The 19,631-nt window shown below is 50.2% G+C and overlaps 1 protein-coding gene across 1 annotated transcript in view; it reads left to right on the plus strand.

Moving 5' to 3' along the window:
* The first annotated feature begins 6,369 nt into the window (after positions 1–6,369).
* LOC138504546 (gonadotropin-releasing hormone II receptor-like) overlaps positions 6,370–19,631 on the plus strand; it is a 243,584-nt gene continuing 230,322 nt past the window's right edge. The window contains exon 1 of the mRNA XM_069625107.1: positions 6,370–6,881. Within this exon, the coding sequence (XP_069481208.1) occupies positions 6,753–6,881 (129 nt within the window). The 5' untranslated portion in view covers positions 6,370–6,752. The remainder of the gene's footprint in view (positions 6,882–19,631) is intronic.

Raw genomic sequence — 19,631 nt, forward strand, 5'->3', positions numbered from 1 at the left:
CTCCTCCGTAGCCTTAAAGTACATCTCTAAACTTTCAATCCACAAGTTTCATCGCGGGCCCAGGCTGAATGGAGCACCGGGGACATCAAACTCAGGCGCAAGGGACCCCTGTTGGTGGGGCATTTGTACCCCCACCGAGGCCACCGCCGCAGCCACAGCAGCATTTGCTTGACCTCCATCCATGACATGGACTATGATGGCAAGGGATGGACACTAGGCGCACAGGCATCCCACCTTAAGGGCCACAACCTAGTACTGCGCACGTCCAGGCCTGGGAGAGCAAGTATGCCACCATATTGAGCCCTCACTTTATTGACTGATTCGGTCACAGTCTGTAAAAAGTATGTCCAAAAAGACCCTCACAAACCGGGGCCACTTGCACCGGCAGACAGTCCAATCAGAACTGCACTCCTCTGCTCGAGGCCACCAGTGCATGTTCGAGAGAGCGACCAAAATGGGAGGTGGGATAAACAGATACATTGTCCCAAATATATCTTTTTTTTTAAGAAGAAGAAGAAAAAAAAGAAAGAAAAAGAAATAACTGCATCCGTGTATGCTCCCAAAATGTCTGCTAGGAGGCGCACGTGCACTTCCTAAGGAAGCCGCAACCTCCTTGGCTCAGGCTGACCCGGGTGTGCCTCACCATTGGGCTTGTGTCGGCAGCGTGGCCGGCGAGTGCCTTGTGATGTTGCTGTGCCCTCTGCAAGCTTATCGGAGATCACCGCCGTACACCCCGACATCGAGGGTCGTTACTGTGACCTCCTCATCGCCATTGTTACCATGCCCGGTGGGCCGGGTATAGCAGTAGCCACGGGACCCCACGGAGGACTCGGGAGAGAGAGTTGCTCATCCAGGCCCCGCTTCTGCACTGGTGTGCCATAGTGGGAACGCCCTGTTTGTTCACGCGACGGAGTTGCGTCACTCCGTTGCGTGCTTCTTAAAGCAGCTGCACCAAAGTCTGGAAGTGTTGCACGTGTCATGGGACAACTTGGCAGCGCCAAAAGCCTTGTGTGGTGCTTCGTCCCCTTTCTATTGATCTGTTAAACTGTTCTTAATGAAGTATTAGATGGGAGCTGGGCCCGGTCTCCAGACTCACTGTTTTCCAGAGTTTTGGACCTCCATTCATAATGGGAGCATTCGACTTCCGCATGGTTAAAGAATGGAAAATGACGCGAGACAAAAAAACAGGACTGCAGAGCTCCTCCAATCTGCCAGGGGGCAGCAGCATGAGGTTCCCTGCCACTGCATACTTATAGGACATCACTGTGAATGAGCGGACTTCAGGATGCTATTACTCAGCAGGTACTTCCCATGCAGAGGACTATTGTAGGGAGAAACAGACAAAGGACTACACGTTTGCATGAGGGCACATGGGACTGTGGCTGGGGCGTGGCTTTCCAGAGCATTATCCCAGAGCACAATCAGAAGGGGTGGAGTGGAAGGGTGCCCATGCCAGGTGAAACATGTTGCATGCCCGGCTGGTCACAGGATGGTTAGGTGGGTATCTAGCAGGGGAGATGGCGAGTTGGTGTCAGACGTTAAGGCAGAGTTTCCTGTCAATGTAGTGTTGTAGGGTAGCCAAGGTCTTATGCCTCCATGCAGTAGTGGTGTGGTGATGGAAGGCTTCAGTGGAAACACGCTTGGGGATAGTCCTTGTGGCACGGTGTACCACAAGGATCCTCACTATTACCACTGTACTTCAACAACTACCATAAACTCTTGATGCTTGGTGATCAAGGGCAGAACCTGTATACTTGGTTCCATGTCTTAAAATCGCTGCAAAAATGGCCGTGCATACAAAATATCGCAACCCCCGGACCCATTACACCATTTAAGAGGAGTGGGGGACATCCCTGCAACGCCCGCTCTCCTTAAATGGTTAAATGGTATAATGGCGTACCCCTTTACCGGGTGAAACCACAGCATTTTTTTCGCTTTTTTTTTTTTACCTGCAACATTTTTGACGTGATTTTATTACCTGATACCGTATACTTTTCCAGCCTTGCCAGTAGGAGGCTGTGTGTTAACTCCCCAAGCTTGCCCTGGTCTGGGGCACCCACCGCATGATGCCTGGCAGTCTGGGAGGAGGTGCAGGCTGCAGAGGGGGGATGGAGGAGTGCACAACATGTACCATTGGCCATTTGTTTTCCGATGTGAACAGAATAAAAACCTGATTTCATCAAATATGTTTCGGTTTCTGGGGCATAATGCCAGCCAATTCATCCTTTCACAATTTTCCAGAGAAGCACCTTCAGAAATATTTTGCTGATGCACCCCTGGCACGTCAACAGCTATGAAAGTGTTCGTATTGAGGGGTGAAAGGTCACAGAAAATGGCAGTTGGAAGTTACTGGTCACCTTGGTTTGCAACGCAACACTGACCAGATCAAGGTTTTAAGTGGGCCAGGGCTCAGCCCAGGAAGTCTCCAAATACTGGTCTTGAGCCAGGGCTCTGCAAGGGCTCCCTGATCTGACTTAACCGACCAGATTTCTTTCCTGCAGTAAGGCAAATGAAAATATGAGTGGCAATACTTTAGCGCCATGATGGGCGTACCTGTGTTTTAGAAATATATCTAACATAACAATACTGCTCTTCATGGAGTAGATGACGTGTTCAGGAGTGCAACAAAACCTACATTTATGGGGCGGGGGCTAACCGGTTATGGGTGGAGCCACTTTGGAAATGAGGGAGGGGCAGGCTCTGCACCCTCTGTTCTACCGCAAGGTTTGTCTGGCGGGGAGGCCATATATCCAATCTCCCTTTCCCCACCCGTCCTTCTCCTACCAACCACCACCTACACACACACACACACACACACACATTCGCTCACTCATCTAAACATCCCATTGACCATACACCTATACACTTGCTCATTTACATGCACACCCAGCCCCCATACACTGTACACTCATTCTCACACACTCATACATACATTACATACACACTCCTTGCACACATGCATACATACATAATGACCTAACATGCAACATCACTAGTTTCAGAAAAGGCTTCTCTCGCCTCTCCGCCTAACAAAATGCAAGTGTGCACATCAGCCCCCTCCCCTCCGATGTAAAAGAACATATAGCGTATACATTCGCTCTCATCCGTGGGGAGCGGGCTGATGTGTGCATTTCATTTTTGTAAAGTAGTGCAGTGATGGAAGCCTTTCCTGAAACTAGCAGTGTTAAAGTTTTGCTGCTTTTTTGCAAATAAATATTTCTGCACGAACACAGTAACACTTTAAGCAACCAGTTTTAGGAAAGGCTTCTCCCCCTTCTCTGAGTAACAAAAAGCCCCACCCCCGAGCTCAAAGTTCAGGGGGGACGGGGAGGTGGGTAGCCTGAAGTCCGGCCAGCTCAATGGCGTTGCGCGCCTTGACGTGTTAAAGAATTGTCATTAGAATGATTCCAAATAGTACGTAATACTCATGGATTTCTTTCAAAAGAATGGTGGGATTACATGATGTGCTGATATATTTTGTCTTGATGTTCTATTTTATATTTAAATATATGTATTTTGGTCAATATTTTTAAACACCTCAGGTGTATTTTGAAACATCTTTTAAAGGGAACGGAGGATAGCACAGGGGCAACTTGTGTCTTGGAAGCAAGGCTACGCAGAGCAACAGAGGTATGACTCGCGCTCAGAAATTGAACTCGAGTGCACTTGCCTGGGTTTTTTGATTTTTTGATAAATGAAAATGAATGATCGGGAGATCAACCTCCGAGGACTGTGTGAGGCCAAATCCACACCCAGCTCATCTGCTTCCCACACAAAATGCATAGTCACATGCACTCCGGGAAGACACAGCCTACAGGTGCCTTCTTCCGCTGTAATATTCAGCTGGAATGTGACAGCCACAGGTACATCAAAGCCTCTCCAGAAGGGGGAAGGCACACCTTCCTCCAGCCATGGGCAGCCTAATTCAAATATCAAAGGCTCTATGGATCTGCTTTCCATTTTTCTTATCCAGCTTGTGGCAGTGCATACTAATGAGAGATAATTGAGGCAAGCCTGCTGAGGGGGCTTGGTTGCCGGACAGACAACAGGAATGGCGGGGCTAACACCCCTCTGGTATGCAATGTGTAAACTTGTAGCTAGTTCCCACCCCTCTGTATGAAAGGCAGCGAATGGCCTGTCTGTGTCCATCAGTTACCGCAGGTGTCCCTGCAGAGTGGACCCCTTTCAGAGGGACGAAGGATGTGATTTGGGGGAGAGAGGAAGTCTGCTCCCAGCACAAACTTCAAGGGAGACCTGCGCTTTAATCAAGAGTCACAGAGGGCTCGGTTAACCAGAGAGACACTTTGATCTACAATAGACAGGAAGATGGGTGGGACTTAGGTATATGTTGTCACCCTCACATTTTCTTGTTGCAGAGCACTCGGGTCCTGACCTCATGCATAACAAAAGATTGTTGGTGGGGACCCAGGATTGCTTCATTAAGGTAGGCTTAGCCTGCACCAATCACTGGGCCCATTTGGTTTTAAAATAGGGCTGAACCCCTCACTTAGCAGATCATCCGACGACATCGAAAGGAGTAAGAAGGACTCATTTGGATCCGAGCTGAAGGTGCAGTCTACCTTACATCTTCAGCCAGTGAATGAAAGCGAGGAGTTCCAAGAGGGAAGCAAGTTCCCTCCCCTAAACATCTCCCAGGAAACAGAGGGATATACCGGACTCAGAGGACCCGTCCAGCAGCTCCAGAACCAGTAACCAGTCAGCACGGAGTGTGCCCTGCTTGGTTTTGCCAGCACGTTTCCTAGCTGGAAGTGCCAGAAAGTCTCTGGACAAAGGACAAGGCTGTTGCCTGCGAACACTTTCCTAAGCTTTGGGCCGTCCACCTTGAAAGGACGATACGGGCCCTGCGGAGAAGCTAGGAGGATTGCCACACAAGCATCATCTAGCGTCCATCTTTTAAGGACAATTTCGAGGCAGTCGAGTCCTTGAACCATATCCAGCTGCACCAATGACTGTTGTCACGCCGCAGTCACCAGAGCCATCCGAGACGCCTCGACCTGCATTCCAGATCCACCAACCAGCACCGAGACAACAATTCTTGGCCTCGAGCCACCGCACCGGACAGCCTGCAGATGTCCATCCATGCTCGGATGCTGATTTGCCTGCCGTCTGGTACCCGCAGCTGTCTCCCGCCACTAACTCTGTCTCAAGGGCTGCAAAGCGGCCTGGAACCACCTCGACGCTGTCAAGCACCATGAACTTCTTCAGCACTAGGTACATTGTGCTTCTGCCCCCCCTGGTCCTTCTCCAAAAGCCCCTAGAGACAGTTACGATCCTTTGCCCCCTTGGTGCTGCAACCGAATAACCTTGAACAGTAAGACTGATTACTTTACCAACGACCCTCCTGTCAGTATCCAGAGTGCATCCCTTTCCTTGGTGAAACTATTTGTCCTCTGTGTTCCTTTACAGAGTGGTTTGTATTGTGTAGTGTGCTATAACTGTCTGTTGTAGTAATAATAAAGTAGATATTTGTATACAACCTTGACTGGACAGTCCCTTTTATCATTGGGTAATAATTGTATTTTTGCGGTGTTGCAACTAACCAACAATCCACGACCTTGCGGAGATAAGCCTGCCGTTCAGTCCGCGTTACCAAATTTGGACAAGAAGGTTTTATAATTCACTTGTATTCCAATCTGTTTGGATCCCTTCCATGTGGGGCTGAGTGACGGTTTAGAAACAGATATTCATCCCTGGACCACTGGTGCCCCGGAAGTTGATACGTCACAGGCCCCCACCTCTTTTAAAGGTTTAAATGCTATTTGGGATGTTAGGCTGCTCAAGACTGTTTCCAGGACACCCTCCCGAATATTGCATCACAACGCGCTAGAACCCCCCCCCCCCCCCCCCCCCCCCCGATGTCTTATCGCACTTAAAGTACTGAACCAGGCGCACCTCCGCACCCAAACCTCCCCCCAGCCAGCACATTGACAGGCAAATAATGCCCCGGGCTCTGCAGCGGAGAAGCCTCGCTCGCCATCAAGGCTATTATCTGAGATAGAAGCGCACCCGGCTGATCACCCAATGGCGCTCTCCAGAAAGAGGGGCCAGCTGTTCCCTTTCATGCCACACCAGACGGGAACCAGCGCCCCCGTGACAACTGATTAGGAGCACAGGTGCCGATGGGCCTGGGCCACGGCTAATCCCATCACTCTCCTGGAGCTTAAAAGCCTGAACGCCGGCCTCAGGGCCTCTCCTAAGTGAGTTAAGGTGAGGGCGGCGTTTGAATTTCAAGGCTGAGTACCCCGGCACGTGTGCCGCCCAGGGAACGCATGGTAGGGATGACGAGAACATCCGCGCGTTATCCTGGAGTAGCTCAGAGGGGCCGTGCACCTGCTCTGCGTCAGGGGACTCCGATAATCTCTGTAATGCGTGAATCAGAGGCGGACAGCAGCCTAAAAGACCGGGCCTAAAGCTGAGCACTTCACACGCTAAATATCAGGCATGCTGGCAGGGTGAGTGACAGAGACTGGAGCAAAGTGGGGGTGCAAAGATTCTTCCTAGCACAAGCCCCTTACACCAGCAGGGACATCGCTAGGGACCTCCGGATCTACGCAGGGGCCTAGTCCTAAATAAAGCAAACAGTGGGCACCTCGGTAGCACACCAATCGAATGTAGCGTCACCACTAAAATTAGCATGTCAAGGTTCCCTCTGAAGAAAGTGGGGGATCTCTGGCGTCCACCGGCGTGTACCCTCGACTTGAGCCCTGGTTCTACGCCTTCCGCTGCGCGGGATGGAGGGATTTACAGGAGGTCTACTTGGATCCAATGGGAGCCCCTCTCTAACGCTGGGATCCAATGAGAGCCACTCCCTGACTCCCATTCGACATTGTTCATTCACAGTGCCTCGATGCCTCTGGGCTGTAAGTACGCTATACAAATATAAATAAATAAATTGTGACTTACAAGACGTGTCTGTCTCAGGGGCAGCTAGCATTGCACTAATTAAGCTTGTCAGTATCTGGTCAGGGGTCAGAGGTCAATCACTTTGGCTTTCTTGTCATTTCAATCGCTTTACGCTTTTTTTCTCTGAGAAATCAGCTTCTTAAATCAGCATAAGATGAGTTGTCAGAGACAGCTATTTCATTAAACATTGATATATGTTACGTTAAGAATATAGATATTTAGTAAATATGCAGTTAAATCAGTGTTTTAAAAAATATTAACTTTGTTTTTCTTTATATGCAAGCTTGATCTTAGGGGTGTAAATGAATGCGAGATCGTGATTGCATGGTTTAAAAACATCTAAAGTCAATCTTTTTTTTAATAAACTTGAAGCTTGGACTTATAACCAGGGCCGGTCCAAGCATGTACAGAGCATGTTTTCAACCACCAACAACCACGGAGTACCAGAAAGCGGGGCTTCGTTTGTGCACAGGTGGAGAATGGTCGAACGGGTGACGCATGTGGATGGAACGGGTGACATATGGGCATGGAACAGTTGAAATATGTGCATGGAACGGGTGAAGCATGTTGGAAGGTACGGGTGAAATATTAGAAGGTACGGGTGAATTATGTGGATGGCGTGCATAAACCAACTCAGACTACACGGAACGGATCGGAGTACATGGAACAGATTAGAGTGCACAGAACGAATTTGAGAGCATGAAACGGATTGGAGTGCATAGGTTGCAGTGCGTGGAACGGGTTGGAGTGCGTGGAACGGGTTAGAGTGCGTGGAACTGGTTGGAGTGCGTGGAACAGATTGGAGTGCGTGCAAAGGACTGGAGTGTATGGAACGGATTGGAGTGCATAAAGCGGACTGGAGTACATGGAACGGACTAGAGTGCATGGAACAGATTGGAGCGCATAGAATTACGCAACATACATGGAATAGTTTGGAGTGCATAGAACATTTGAAAGAGCATGTAAACCATCATATCACATCACCACGCTTACACTCTTCTTTACACCACCTTTCAACTAGAACACAGCGATACTATGACACCATTCGGTATAGCTGTTCTCATACCATCATCTGCCTCATGCTCCCCATCACTCTAACTGAACGCTGCTGGTTACACCCCCCCCCAGCCAGGTGTTCTCCTCAGGCCTACCACAGCCAGAATCGGTCTGGATAAAACCTGCCAGAACGAACACATACTCCTGATCTCTCAACCACCACACCTAACGCTAAGAAGCAGCTATTACATGAATGCCACACCAGCTGCACACATATACAGTGCTCACACGCATCTTTGACTCTCTCTACTCTCTCTACTGACTTGAACTTCGGTTCTCGAGGGCGTTCAACCTACCAGCGCCTTGAAACTATACCAATGGTACATAAGGCGCTATATAAATGCAAAGTAACATAACATAACCTGGGCGGGTGTGTATGGCAAAAGTGGCGGCCCTGGAAACTCAAGGTGCCAGCAGCTATACTGGGCGAGTAGCAGATGGCACAGAGACACAAAAGTCCCACTGGCACCTTGAGGTGCTAGGAACTTTGCCTGGCACATGGGCACATGATGCAGATGGCTAGAAGTGCCAATGTGGCCCTAGAACAATGTGTGGCTGTGGGAGCTCTGTGTGGCACACCATTACGTGCATGCAAATTTATCTCATGAATATTAATGAGGGGTATCCTGAAAATCTGACATGGATCTGGCCCTCGACACCTGGAGTTGGGCAACCCTTTGTTAAGGGAAAGACATGGTTCCCCGCTGACATAGGCTTCAAATCTCCCTTGGGTGTGTACCCTCAAGTTAGGAAAGCAGCTGCACTCGACCTTGGTAGGAGGCTAAGGCAGACGGGCATAATGAACATAGAGAAAGGCTCCGCTGTATTTGGGTCGCTCTGAGCAGTGTATAACCTAATGGGTCCTTCTACTCGACATTTCTCTGATGCTGATGGGGGCCACATAGTAAGTTACAGGCTGTGATCGTGAACAAAGGAACGGCCAAAGAATCTGGATCCCTTCACATTTTTGCTTGGGGGGCTAAAGGCATCTGTGGCACAGAGCCCAAAATCCCTTGAGATGGCCCTGACCGGGCTACCAAACTTACATGAGAAATGTCATGTTGGCCTGGAAAGCGTTGGAGAGGATTGTGGTCAAAACCACCAAACATCCCCACCAGGTGGGGCTCCGCTGGGGGTCCTGGCCTACATTGTTCTGTTAGTCGTGGCTGCCGGCTTCTGATTTTGACGAAGGGGCAAAATCTCCCCTGCCCAATCCTCCGACCACCCTCCCCTCTGTGGAATATGAGCAAGAAACCCAGCTCGAACCCTTCCCAGTTGGAAAAGGTGCATTTTATAGTACATTTTACGGAAGGATTTGGAAAAAACCCAAAGGGTGAACGGGTGGCCTTAAATATCACAGCAACAGTCACCTTGCCTAATGTGCTACCTTGCGTCAGCTTCATGCTTTGAGGACCACACTCAACTTTAAAGAATTCCCCATCCCTGATGCTGCTCACATTCACTGCATTAGCAGCAGTGCATTTCATGTGCATGGCTCAAAAGGCAATCGCCTTTAATGTCCTGCAGCACTGATAAGGCGTGCCACCATTTGGGAAGTGCAGTAGGCAGCTGGAAAGTACGAACATCTCTGTGGGGGCAAGGTGTGGTTCTTGCTCCTGTTGCTATAAAAGTAAGGGGCAGTTCCTCCCTTTTATGCCCCCATACTCAGCACCATTGGCATCAGTGACTGTGTGGGTGGGTGGGGGTCTGAGTTGTGTACTTCCCTGCTTATGACTCTTGCTAGGACCTTGCCTCTGCTACTTGTTAGGATGGAAAGTTCAAGTGTGTGTGTGTGCGTGTGTGTGTGTGTGTGTGTGAACACTCACCAGTATCAGGAGTAACAAGCTAAAGCCAGCCAACACAGGAGTCAAGTGTACCCCCAAAAGGTGAGGCCATGCGCCCACCCCCAAAGGTGTGGCCTTGGACCTGCCTTAAGACCTCACTGGGCTAAGTTTAGTAAGTTTAGGGCCTAGCACATCCAGTTTTGACCAGCCAATAGTTATGATCAGTAAGTCATTACCTGCATCTCTTGGTTGCCAAAGTCCCTCCAGAGGCCCTGCCAGGATTAACCCCTTAGAGTCTCTCCAGACATAGTAGATGTATGGTCACCATATAGGCACTTGGAAGCACAATGTAGGACCCTCCAAATGCTGCACAAAAAGGATGCCCCCTGTTAATGGTTCTTCATGGTTACCTGGCAAATCAAGAACTCCCCACTCTAACCCCTGAATTTGGCATTCTCCTCATACCCTATGCTCTCTCTTAAACCAATCTCCCACATTACCTTAGATCTCCACTGGGCGAGGCCACTATACCCAGCGTATGGGACTCTCAGCTCTGTGATGCCACCTTCCTTTCTAAAGGCATCACTGCACACTCCAGGGTGTTACCAGGGAAATTATGTTATCGGTCCAATCCAGGGGAACAATCCTACAGAGAGCACAGTTTTGCTGTGGACCTACATGCAGTCCAAACCCTCATGTTTGACTCACACAACAGAGCAAATTCTTTGTACATTTAAAGAAGATAGATACCACGCTAAGGGACCTCTCATAGGGTAGTGCCCTATAACCAGTGGGGGCCATAAAGAGGCACAACACAATTCTAAGATTAAAACTGGTTTTATTTATCGGCCACCAGAGGGCGCACGGATGAGCCCGCTCTCTGTGTGAGCTCCGAGCCCGAGGTCCTGAAAGTGGTTCTGAGCCCCCACTTTGCGGCTCCTCCCCAGAGCTGGCCACGGAGCTTAAGGCGTTGGAAGGTGACCACCCCACCCAGGAAACCCGACTAAAATCGGAGGTGCTTTCACTTAGAAAAAGGCAAAGACTTCGGGAGCCCCTGGCCGCGATCTGCGCAGCTACGTGGCCGAAGTGAAGCCCTGCAGTCATACGCTCGAGGGGAAAGCTGACCCGCGCGGCCTCCTCGGACGAAGCAGACACCGACCCCGGAGAGAGAGACTGCCCTGGACCTCTGCTCCGTGCTCCCAGGAGAATCCCTCCGGAACACGCGTATGCACCCGCCAGTCTGGCGGGCCAGGCTCCGCGGGCTGAGACCTGCCTCTGCTCTGACGGCCGCATGGGCTGGACCCAGACGGGCCCCCTTCAACTGGACAAGGTAGGCGGCCGTCCTTCCTCTTCTGTCCACGGGAGCCCGTAAGACTGTTCTGCGCTACCGCGCGAACCGCGGCAGCATCATTTCAAGCCACCAGCACATCCCCAGCGCAACGGAGCCTACTCCTCCCCTTGCTCCTGCTGAGGGCCGCGTAGCACGCGAGGCCCTCGAACGACATCCAGCGGCAGGGAGACAGGGCCCAGTGCTTGCCCCGGTGAGCTAAGTGGAGTGTCCACGCACCTGAAGGTGCGGCTGCCCCCCCCAGGAGGGCCCCTGAAGAACCTGTGCATGATACCCGGACGGAATCAGGACACACCACGCGGTGTGGGGCCTCTTTTTGAGCAGCCAGCATAATCCCAGCGCAACGGAGCATATTCTTCCCCCTCTCCCTACTACTGCCGAAGGCCACGTAGCACGCGAGGCCCACAGACGACACTCTCCAGCAAGGTGATAGGGCCTAGCACCCGCTACAGTGAGCGAAGTGAGGTGTCCATGCACCCAAAGGTGCGGCTGCCTCCCTCCCAGGAGGGCCCCTGAAGAACCAACACGCGACAACTGAATGGAATAAGGGCACACCATATGGAGTAGGGAGGACACTTTATACATAGTTTCCACGCCCTACAACCGTAGCCACATCGGGGCCACAGGTACTGATTACACCGCACTACGACGCCGGAGGGGAGGCCCACCCGCCCCCGCTGACAGCTCCCCCTTGACGGGACCTCACTGCTCCCGCCGGAAAACACCGATCTGAGGACCCCTCTATTCAGCCAGATCGAGAGATCTTACACTAAACTCCTCAATTCACGGAGAAGCTACCAGGACTGAGGGTTGGGCCCCCGTACCAGGGGCGTGTGCCTCCTCAGGTAGCCCTGCTTCTAACAGTAACAACACTGCAAGGACACGCTACAGCCTCCCTCCATAGAAAAACGAAGACTCCCCAAGTCACACAAACTCTTCACGACCAAACTAGGGCACCCAGCCAGCTCCCTAAGGCTGGGAATCACTGTGTGGGAACACCACGAACAAGCTATCTGTGTGTACACGGCGCAACCAGAGAGTGCAAACCCCACTCCCACTACACTCAGGGCTGGGACCTCGGAATATATGCAAGCAAGAGAAAAATTAGCCACTTACGCCTACGCACCTCCCCCCGACAAACTTGCTTCCCGCAAAATGGCAACTTAGGCGGCAACACATGGGGACACAGCCGCCACGAAAGATGATGTAGTGGCCTTACTGGCAGGGATAAAGAATATGGTGGCCAATATAGGCTGCAAAATCGATAAGATCACTCAACGCATGGACAAGATTGAGGATAGGCTGGATGGAGTGGAAAACAACCAAGCCTCGATAGACACCATCGAGACGCAGCTGGAACATAGGATAACGGAACTCGAGCAGAGGGAGGAGGACTACAGGTTAAAGATGGATGACTTGGAAAACCGGGAGCGACGAAACAACCTTCGCTTCTTTGGAATTCCGGAACAAGACGGGAAGACAGAGGAAGGACTAAAATCAATACTCCATGATATTATTAAGATCTTGGTTGCCGACGACGAGATCGACGAACCTAGGACAGAGCGGATCCACAGGGCTGGAGGCCCGGCGGGAGGACCGAGGTCGGTCCTCGCCCGCTTCCACAGATACCAGGACAAGGCCAAGATCCTTGAGAAAGCGAGGCGCAGAGGTTTCATCACTCTATATGGGGCACAGATAACGATATACCAGGACCTGTCTGCCATGACACTCACCCTGAGTAGGATGTGTGGCCCCCTGACGAAATGGCCCAAGGAACGAGACACCCGGTACAGGTGGGGCTACCTCTTCTCCCTCACTTTTGAACACAATTGTATGAGGATCAGGCTGTGATCTGAGCGAGAAATAAAGGCATGCATATCTGAATTAGTGGAGGCGAATGAAAAGAGGAACGATGGAGACACACTGAGGAATGAAGGGAGAGAATGGAGGCTCCAAGGCCCTAAGAGACAGAAAGTTAAGGGATCGAGAAAATATCGGAGAGGCAATGTTTCCCCGGAGGGGGGCAAATGAACCAAATGTACCAGAGAGGCACCAAAAGACCTTACATGACGCTAATGCTTCAAATGGGACCTAACTTCGGTCTGGTGCAAGACTTATGCTCAACTGTTGTAAATTAGGGTTTGAAAGGGGAGGGGACGTAATGAGGGCTCAGACTCATGTGCTAGCTATTGTTAGTAAAAGGACCGTGAGGTAACGGTTCCTGCTGGTGGTTCGTGGCCGGTTCAGTGCGATTAACTGGACCCGCTCGGACGCCGTTGTATGGGGGGAGGGGAGAGGAAGGGCGGAGGGAGGGAGGGATTGCAAGACATAGGGGAGACAAAAAGCGAAACAGATTTCTTGATCCCCGCTGGGAAGGGTAAAACATTAGTGCAGGTAGAAGATGGCCAACCCTGAAGGCAACACACGAGGCCCCCTTAGAGTAGGGACACTTAATGTTAAGGGACTCAACTCCCCGACTAAGAGATCATTGGTTTCGAGGGAATTCCGGAGGGCCAAAATTGACATTCTGTTTCTTCAAGAAACTAAATACATGAGGGGGGAAGAGAGACCCATCCTGGGGAGGAACTGCGGAATAGAATTCTGGGGCTCGGGGGTACTGCGCAAGGGGGGTGTGGGGATCCTAATCAAAAAGGGGATCGAATTGCAAGTCACTAAAACCTGGTCAGATGAGGAGGGTCGTGCCTTGTTGGTGGCCGGAACTATTGGGGGGGTTGAAGTAACGCTGGTCACGATCTACTCTCCCAATCTGGGACAGCTCAGATTTCTTTCCAGAACCATCCCAAAAATAATGCTGGAGGCTACTGGTCACATTGTACTGGGTGGAGACTTTAATCTCTGGGCGAATCGGGACTTAGATCGAAAGGCGTGCAACCCAACCGCTGATGAGGAAACAAGAGGGGATCGTAATGACAATGCTAGTATGATGCAAGTATATGCGCTGACTGATGTATGGAGAGAAATGCAACCCGAGGAAAGGGGATACACCTTCTATTCGGCCCCCCACAACACTTTCACTCGCATAGATTATATTTACCTCTCACGAGACCTGTACAACACCGCATCACACTCAGAAATCACTCCAATAACATGGTCCGATCACGACATGGTCTTAACTGATATTCACTGGGAGGACTTGCCGACTAGGGGGGGGGAATGGAGATGTAACGAGGCCCTGTGGAGAGACTAGGTCTTTAAGGACGAATTGGAAACAGAGATCAGAGAATATTTTAAAACTTACAATACTGGGGAGGTCCCTAAACAGGGAGTGTGGGAAGCAGCAAAGGCAACTTGGAGCAGAATCCTCATACGGGAGGGAGCCAGGAAGAAAAGGGAAAGAGCGCTCATTGAAAACAAGCTGCGGGGTGAAATATGCCGGCTAGATAAAGAGGCCAGAGAAAGTGACACCACGGACCACAGCAAGATTCAGTAGTTCAGGAGGCCAAAAAAAAACGGGAAGAACTCTGTCACTTAGAGCATGACCAGATAGTGCGTAAGCTGCATCTACTGAAACAAAAAATGTATGAAAAAGGAGATAAAGCCGACGCACTACTGGCAGCTAGACTTAGGCTCCAACGGGCAGAGCGTAGGGTAACAGAGCTAACATACAATGAGCCTACTCAGGAGCAACCTAAACCCTCTATTCCTGAATTGTTCGCTGACTTTTATGAATTTTTTTGCACTTCCGAAATTGATCCTAACTCAAGTGAGATAGACAATTATTTGGGCGACATCGGTCTCCCCAGGGTTGCGCCCACGGACTCGGCCCTCCTCGAGTCCCCCATAACAGAGGAAGAAATACAAGAAGCGATCAAAAGACTAACGCTAGGCAAATCCCCTGGCAAAGACGGATATACAGCCGACGTCTATAAAATCTTCAGCACCCTCCTTACTCCATTTCTGGCCGAGTTGTTCAACGAAATTCTCGAATCAGGGGTTGCCCCAGACTCTTTCGTCCGTGCACTTATAACGGTCATCCCCAAGGAAGGAAGAGACCCCAAGCAATGCGGGTCGTATCGCCCCATATCCCTACTTAATTTGGACGCCAAAATGTATACAAGGGTACTAGCCGCCAGATTGGAGACCCATATGCCCCACCTTATCCACCCCGATCAGATTGGATTTATAATTGGGTGACAAGGAGCGGATACCATGAGGAAGACGCTCCACTTAATTGCTGCCTCCCAAACTATATGCGACGATCCTGCCTTACTGTCCATAGACGCGGAAAAAGCCTTTGATAGAGTGGAATGGGGCTTCCTAGCCGCAGTCCTCCGCACAGTGGGAATAGGACCAAAACTCAGAAGGGGTATACAGGCAGTCTATACCTCACCTAAAGCCTCAGTAGCAGTTAACGGGGGGTACTCGAGGTGGTTTGAGCTCAAACGTGGTACCCGGCAGGGATGCCCACTCTCAGCCATTCTTTTCGCCCTATCGGTTGAACCCTTGGCCCAAAAATTGAGAGAGGACGCCCAAGTAGAGGGCATGCGGCTGGGGCAGGTGGAATATAAGGTGGCGCTGTACGCCGATGATTTACTCCTCCACGTGACTAACCCCAACACATCCATCCCCAGGGCACTCAGCCTCCTAGAAGAATACGGCCGCATATCGGGGTTTAAAGTTAACAAATCCAAATCCATACTTTTCCCTCTCCAGGGGTCAGTAGAAATGAACAATGATAAATATCTGCCCTTAGGCCTCACGATAGAACATCAAAAACTAAAGTATCTAGGGATACAAGTCACGAGATCTTGCAAGAGCTTTACGATGCTAACTCCCCGGCGCTTCTTGAAAAGTTCCACGCGGACCTCGCCCGGTGGGACAAACTGACCATATTCTGGCTAGGACACCTTAATGCAATAAAAGTGACCTGCCTTCCGAGATTTTTATACCCCTTTCAAATGCTTCCCATCCAGATGCCGCGACAATTTTTCATGGAGGTCAAGAAGTCAATTATGAAATTCCTATGGCAGGGGAAGAAAGCTAGACTAGCATACCCCAACCTGATACTGCCTAAAGATAAAGGCGGGGTAGGCCTCCCTGACATTCAAAAATACTATGAAGCAGCCCAACTGCGAGTTCTCATTCCCCATCTCCGCAACCAAAAATCGCCCCAGTGGATTGCTATGGATAACCACTATCTGTCCCCGGCAACAGTTTCTGAGTGGCTATGGTCCCCTAGGAGGAGGGTGTTAAAGAAAACTAAAGCGCACCCAATGTTCGAAACCATATGGGACATATGGCGGGAAGGCAAAGGTATGGCAAAGATCACCACGTGGCCGTCACCACGGAGCCACCTATGGTCCCCCGGCATCAATGACCAGATTCCCAATGTGGAGAGATTCCAGTCCTGGTACGAAGCAGGTCTAGAGAGGGTGGGGCAACTCCTTAAGAAAGACTCATTCATCTCGCTTCCTGAACTGGAGGAAGCACTGGGAGTGGGTAGTACACTGTCTGTGTTCCACTTCTTGCAGATTAAAGGTGTCTTGACGAAACCCGATTGGAGGGACAAGCTAAGAAGGGACTCCAGAACAGAAACGAAAGGATTAATTGCAGCCCTGTATAAGGTATTAATAGAAGCAGGTGAGGGCTCCACGGAACCCCTCAGGCTGCGATGGGAAAAAGACATAGGGGACGACATCGACCCAGAATACTGGGACAGGATATGTCGAGCAGTGCCCAAAGTCTCGATCTCGTGTCAATATAAATTACATGCAATCAAGCTATTGAAAAGATGGCAATATGATCCACACAGGCTCTCCAAAATGTACCAGTCATCCAGTCCGTTGTGTTGGCGAGGGTGTGGGTCCGTGGCAGACTACTGGCACATGTGGTGGAGCTGTCCACGTATTCAAATGTATTGGAATGAGGTACTAGGGTGGATCAGGGACCTAGACGGGATCCAGAGAACAGTTGACCCCCATCTTACCCTGTTCGAATTTGAGAAAGTTGGTGATGAATGGAGGAGGGTCACAGACATAGCTGCGCATTTGTTAGTAGCTGCCAGGGCTGTGATGGCTACAAAATGGAAATCCCCCACGGTCCCAACCGAAAAAGAGTGGGCCAATGTGGCCTCTAATATGTGCATTATGGAAAAGATCACATCCTCCATACATGGGAGTTCCACACAATGTGATATCCTATGGATGGAATACCTTAACAGGTACATGCCAGGTACAACACACTAATGCCAAGTGACAGACCAATCCCGCGTCTTGAACCGTAGGAGGTCTCCTCGCCAGCAAACCATGCAATGCACTGCAGAGAAATACTACGATAACTCCCCCAGCCAGGGGGCCTCTAACACCTCAAATGCCTCTAACGCTTCTAACACCTACCGAACGGCTCGCTGATCATTGAATAATGCTATCCTCAGCGGAAGTACCCAAAGTCTTGCAGGGTGGGGGGAGGGAAGGAGGTAGGGGGGAAAAGATGAAAGAATTGTTGGAAAATACTGCTATATCACAGTGGGGTTACTTGGGTACCGAAAGTTCGTAAGGTCAATGTTGAAAATGTGCGATTAGATTGTCATAGAATGTCCTTTCCGATGATACAAATTCAAATGTCAGTTAATTTCCTGTGTAATGCTGTTACCTTGTATGCAACAAATTCTAATAACATTTTTCTTTTTTTAAACTGGTTTTATTTAATACACCAAAGTCCTCTCCTGGCTAAAACCCAAAACACAAGGTGTTAACAGTGTGAGGATTTATTTCTAAAGTTCATTCTCAAGGGGACTAGCTCTGGGCTTCTTCCTGCTTGCTCTGGTTGTTAGTGGCATACAACCACCTCTGGTTCACCTTGAGGTTTCTGTAGACATTTGTGTGTCTCCACTGCTCAGCTCTGGGCAGTAGTTGAGCTTCCCTTGGACTTTAATTTCAAGCCAATTGAGGTTTCCTTCCCCGGTTTCCACAGGTAGTCTTAAGACCACTCTGCCAACTCACTTCCCTCGGACCCTGACCTCCCTCTTCACAACTTCTCTACTCCTGCTCTGGACCTCAACACCTTGGTGCCATGCCATGTGCTCATTCCTCATCTTACTTCGTGGGTTAGAACCCTTTTCTTTGCGGTCTCACCCCTACTCTTGCTTTTGGCCAAACATGTCCTCTCGTACCTTCCCGATATTGCTTGGCGTGGCCTCACTAGTCTCCTGTGTTTCCTCATGAAGTGTTCCTCCAACCTCGTCCCGATGTCTCAAACCAGCCTCCTCCTGATGTCTCAAACCAGCCTCCTCCTGAAGTCTCAAGTTACTCTTCTCCTGATGACTCCGACCAACCTCCTCATGCTGTGTCAAACCAGCCTCCTCCTTAACTCTCAAGTTACCCTTCTCCTGATGACTCCAATCAACCTCCTCCTGATGTCTCAAACCAGCCTCCTCCTGAAGTGTCAAGTTACCCTTCTCCTGATGACTCCAACCAACCTCCTCCTGATGTCTTAAACCAGCTTCCACCTGATGTCTCAAGTTACCTTTCTGCTGTTTATTCCAACTAACCTCCTCCTGATGTCTCAAACCAGCCTCCTCCTGAAGTCTCAAGTTACCCTTCTGCTGATGACTCCAATCAACCTCCTCCTGATGTCTCAAACCAGCCTCCTCCTGAAGTGTCAAGTTACCCTTCTCCTGATGACTCCAACCAACCTCCTCCTGATGTCTTAAACCAGCTTCCACCTGATGTCTCAAGTTACCTTTCTGCTGTTGATTCCAACTAACCTCCTCCTGATGTCTCAAACCAGCCTCCTCCTGAAGTCTCAAGTTACCCTTCTGCTGATGACTCCAACTAACCTCCTCCTGATGTCTCAAACCAGCCTCCTCCTGAAGTCTCAAGTTACCCTTCTGCTGATGACTCCAACCAACCTCCTCCTGATGTCTCAAACCAGCCTCCTCCTGAAGTCTCAAGTTACCCTTCTCCTGATGACTCCAGCCAAACTCCACCTGATGTCTCAAACCAGCCTCCTCCTGAAGTCTCAAGTTACCCTTCTCCTGATGACTCCAACCAGCCTCCTCCTGATGTCTCAAACCACCCTCCTCTTGATGTCTCATGTCCATAGCACTTCACCTACTGCTTTACACAAGAGCTTGCTTGGTGCGCATGGCCCTTATGCATCCTCGGGGCCCTGACCTCCCACATATTATCAACCCAGCTGCTGTCCATCCTCTGCACTTGCCTCGGCTCACCCTCCATCACTGGAGGTTGCACTTACCTTTCTTCATAGCACTTCCGCTGCTGCTCTCCATGAGCACCACAGCACCTGTCCCGTACCCCTCTGCCCTCTGCACTTGCACGTTCTGAACATTCGCAAGGCATAGTAGGTTTGTCTCCTCCTCCACATTGACTCTTCTTTTTGTTGTATTTAATTATTTAACATTGTTGTAATTACATTGTCTATCATCCCCTGTGCCCCCCATGTTGCCCTGTGGGCGCTTTGAAACAGTATTTGCTTCCTGTATAAGCACCTATCAAGTGAACAATACATAAAATAAATAAACTTCCTCCTGATGTCTC

This window comes from Ambystoma mexicanum, chromosome 11 (genome assembly GCF_040938575.1).
Source record: "Ambystoma mexicanum isolate Mex_15411 chromosome 11, UKY_AmexF1_1, whole genome shotgun sequence".
Taxonomy (NCBI): Eukaryota; Metazoa; Chordata; class Amphibia; order Caudata; family Ambystomatidae; genus Ambystoma; species Ambystoma mexicanum.